The sequence below is a fragment of the Sabethes cyaneus genome, chromosome 3 (genome assembly GCF_943734655.1).
Source record: "Sabethes cyaneus chromosome 3, idSabCyanKW18_F2, whole genome shotgun sequence".
Lineage (NCBI taxonomy): Eukaryota > Metazoa > Arthropoda > Insecta > Diptera > Culicidae > Sabethes > Sabethes cyaneus.
This window is the reverse complement of record NC_071355.1, coordinates 18,118,909-18,121,202: the sequence shown is the minus strand read 5'-3', so window position 1 is coordinate 18,121,202 and position 2,294 is coordinate 18,118,909. Positions and strand designations below refer to the sequence as shown.

Here is a 2,294-nt window from a genome sequence, read left to right as displayed (position 1 = left end):
CCATCGCTTAAGCTGTTCTGTACGGTCAGTCAGTAGCAGCATCTGTTGCGCATGGCACTGGATTGCTGTAAGGTTTCTAACCCGTGTTCTAAATCTGGCAACGATTATTCTTGCGTTTATCGATTCCCATTTCATCAGGGCCGCATGTGCCCCTGGGCCCAATGAGAATGTATAAATCCTCTTTCTTGAGTAGCATGTTTACCTCGTATGCCAGAGTAGAGCAAGACTTAGCCGAAGAACAGTGACTATTAGCAAAGAACTCGAAGTGATTCATAAGTTGTTTATATATTTGGAATCTCCGGTCACCGTCGTCGACAGTACGATTAAGGATTCAACGACGCACTCAAGCCGCAAATTAAAACTTCGTTTCCCCTCTGCAAGAGATTCTAAGAAGCATACGCCGCCGCACAAAGCTGATGATGTACAAAATGCTGATCAGACAGGCAGTCATTTATGAGTCGGTAACACATCTATGGAAGACATAGGTATACGTGCACTTGCCGTATTCGGACGAATGATGTTGACATGCGATTGTCGAGGCCCTCAACGAATTGGCGGTAAGAAGCCAATGACCGAGAGAAGTAAAGGCGAGTTCTTAATACGGAACGAGCCGCCACGGCTCCAAGCTTCTAAACCAGAAGAAGAACCACACATTTAGTATATATCACGCAAAAGATAATTTATTCCAAGTCATATAAGAAAACACAGCAACTCATTTTCGGCTCTTTTTCAGACTGAATCCTTCTCCCTGGAAGGCTTTAAAGTTGTCTTCCTCCGTTTTGCTGTCCGGCGTTTCGACCTTCCGTACGGTTCGATCGAACCGTAGCAGCCCGAATGGGTGATCGTAGTCCGGAATACCGCGCACATAGTTGCCCCGCTGTGCCGGAGACGCATCGCAAGGGCCACCGTCTTTCTTCTTTTTGCCATCCAACCGAGTGCCGGCCCCTTTGAACGCGACGAACCCGGCAGGTTCCGGCATCAGTTCGGCCGGATCCACCGCCATCGGTTCGTCCTCCTTGGAACGTTTGTTAGGCTCCGTGTAGCCCACGGGCGGAGCGAACTCAACGTTCATGTCACATTCGATGATCGTTACCGCTGGGCCGGGCTTTGTTTCCAGAACCGACAGCTCGTACGTGCAGTTGTTATACTTGATCGCAATCAGATCCCCGGTTGTGAGACAGGCAAAGTTTCGCAGGCAGTTTTCCAGAACGGCCTTCGGGTTTGTGATGTCCAGAAATTCCACATTCTGCGGTTGAAATTTGCTGTACGTCGCTACCGGGATGCTGACGCTTTCGATCTGAACAATATCGCCTTCCTCGAGCAGCAAATTATGCATCATCTAAAATTAGAGAGAATTATGTTTAAAAATCAAGCAAAATTTTCTCTGCTTCGTAGCTTACCCAATAAGGAATGTAGATTTTTCCCTCGTCAGCAACAAACTCCAACACACCAGCGTGTGTACTGCGGTTTATTTTGCTGTTGGTCAATTTGAACAGCATCGGATATTCCACATTCAGTCTCGTCAGCTGGTCCAAGGCGGATGGGGGCATAATAACTGTGAACAATGTTCAAACATTAATTACCTAGTTATGACTTTTTTGTTATAAAGAAGAACTCACTTTTTCCTCCATTTTCCACGTCCTGGCGTTCGTTTCCGGGTAGCATCGATACCGAATAGCACTTGTAGGTCGTATTGAATGGACGCGAATGGTCCGGAAACATCATATTGAACCCGTTGAACTGAAACTGAAACAGTTATAGAAAAAAATGCAACCTCCGAGCAAGCAACTTTCACAGAACAAAGAATTTCAAACACTTACCATTGCTGCAAGTCAACTCAACGCACGTAGCAGGCTACTTTTTTCCCTGAGAACAGACCGAAAAGTTAAAACAGGATTCTTCGGGTCGCACTAACCGAAATGCGACCAAACTACCGAATGGTTACGAAATTTTTTGTTTTCAACAAGGGGGAATGATTTTCCTGTTTGGTTTATCACACAGAGGTTATTATAATGCCTTTGCCTTCTCGAAGCTTTATGAATCCGCGAATGAATGACGATGTAAATAAATACTACCAGCCGTCCGTCGTAGGTAAATTTGACACTTCCATTTTCACACACCTAATCAGCTGAGCTGAGAGAGACGTGTTTGACAAATACATTCAGCCCCTTCAGAAACGCTGCGTACTGTTTTATACGGACGCTGCCAAAATGTAGGATGGCTCAGAATCAACCTGGATCAAATTTATCTTCACGCAGATAAATTCGTTCGTAAGTTTATGATTTGGTAAGCCA

At 45.5% G+C, this 2,294-nt stretch overlaps 1 protein-coding gene across 2 annotated transcripts; it reads right to left on the bottom strand.

Moving 5' to 3' along the window:
- Positions 1 to 668: 668 nt before the first annotated feature.
- Positions 669 to 2,060, bottom strand: LOC128743061 (ubiquitin fusion degradation protein 1 homolog). 2 transcript variants are annotated; one of them, XM_053839578.1, is made up of 4 exons: positions 1,821 to 2,060; positions 1,620 to 1,746; positions 1,401 to 1,555; positions 669 to 1,339 (listed from the first exon to the last, which is right to left on the bottom strand). In XM_053839578.1, exons 1-4 carry the CDS (start codon positions 1,821 to 1,823, stop codon positions 713 to 715), a joined length of 912 nt encoding a protein of 303 aa, XP_053695553.1. In that variant the 5' UTR covers positions 1,824 to 2,060; the 3' UTR covers positions 669 to 712. The 2 variants fall into 2 exon arrangements, with proteins under 2 accessions (XP_053695553.1, XP_053695554.1); XM_053839579.1 differs by having other exon boundaries at positions 1,620 to 1,740.
- Between the last annotated feature and the right edge of the window lie 234 nt (positions 2,061 to 2,294).

Bases quoted from the DNA above. Each gene is read 5' to 3' on its own strand.
- LOC128743061 (XM_053839578.1), bottom strand. The intron at 1,556-1,619 runs GTGAGTTCTTCT...CATTGTTCACAG, and splicing joins CGTGGAAAATGGAGGAAAAA to TTATTATGCCCCCATCCGCC. The intron at 1,340-1,400 runs GTAAGCTACGAA...CTCTAATTTTAG, and splicing joins AAATCTACATTCCTTATTGG to ATGATGCATAATTTGCTGCT.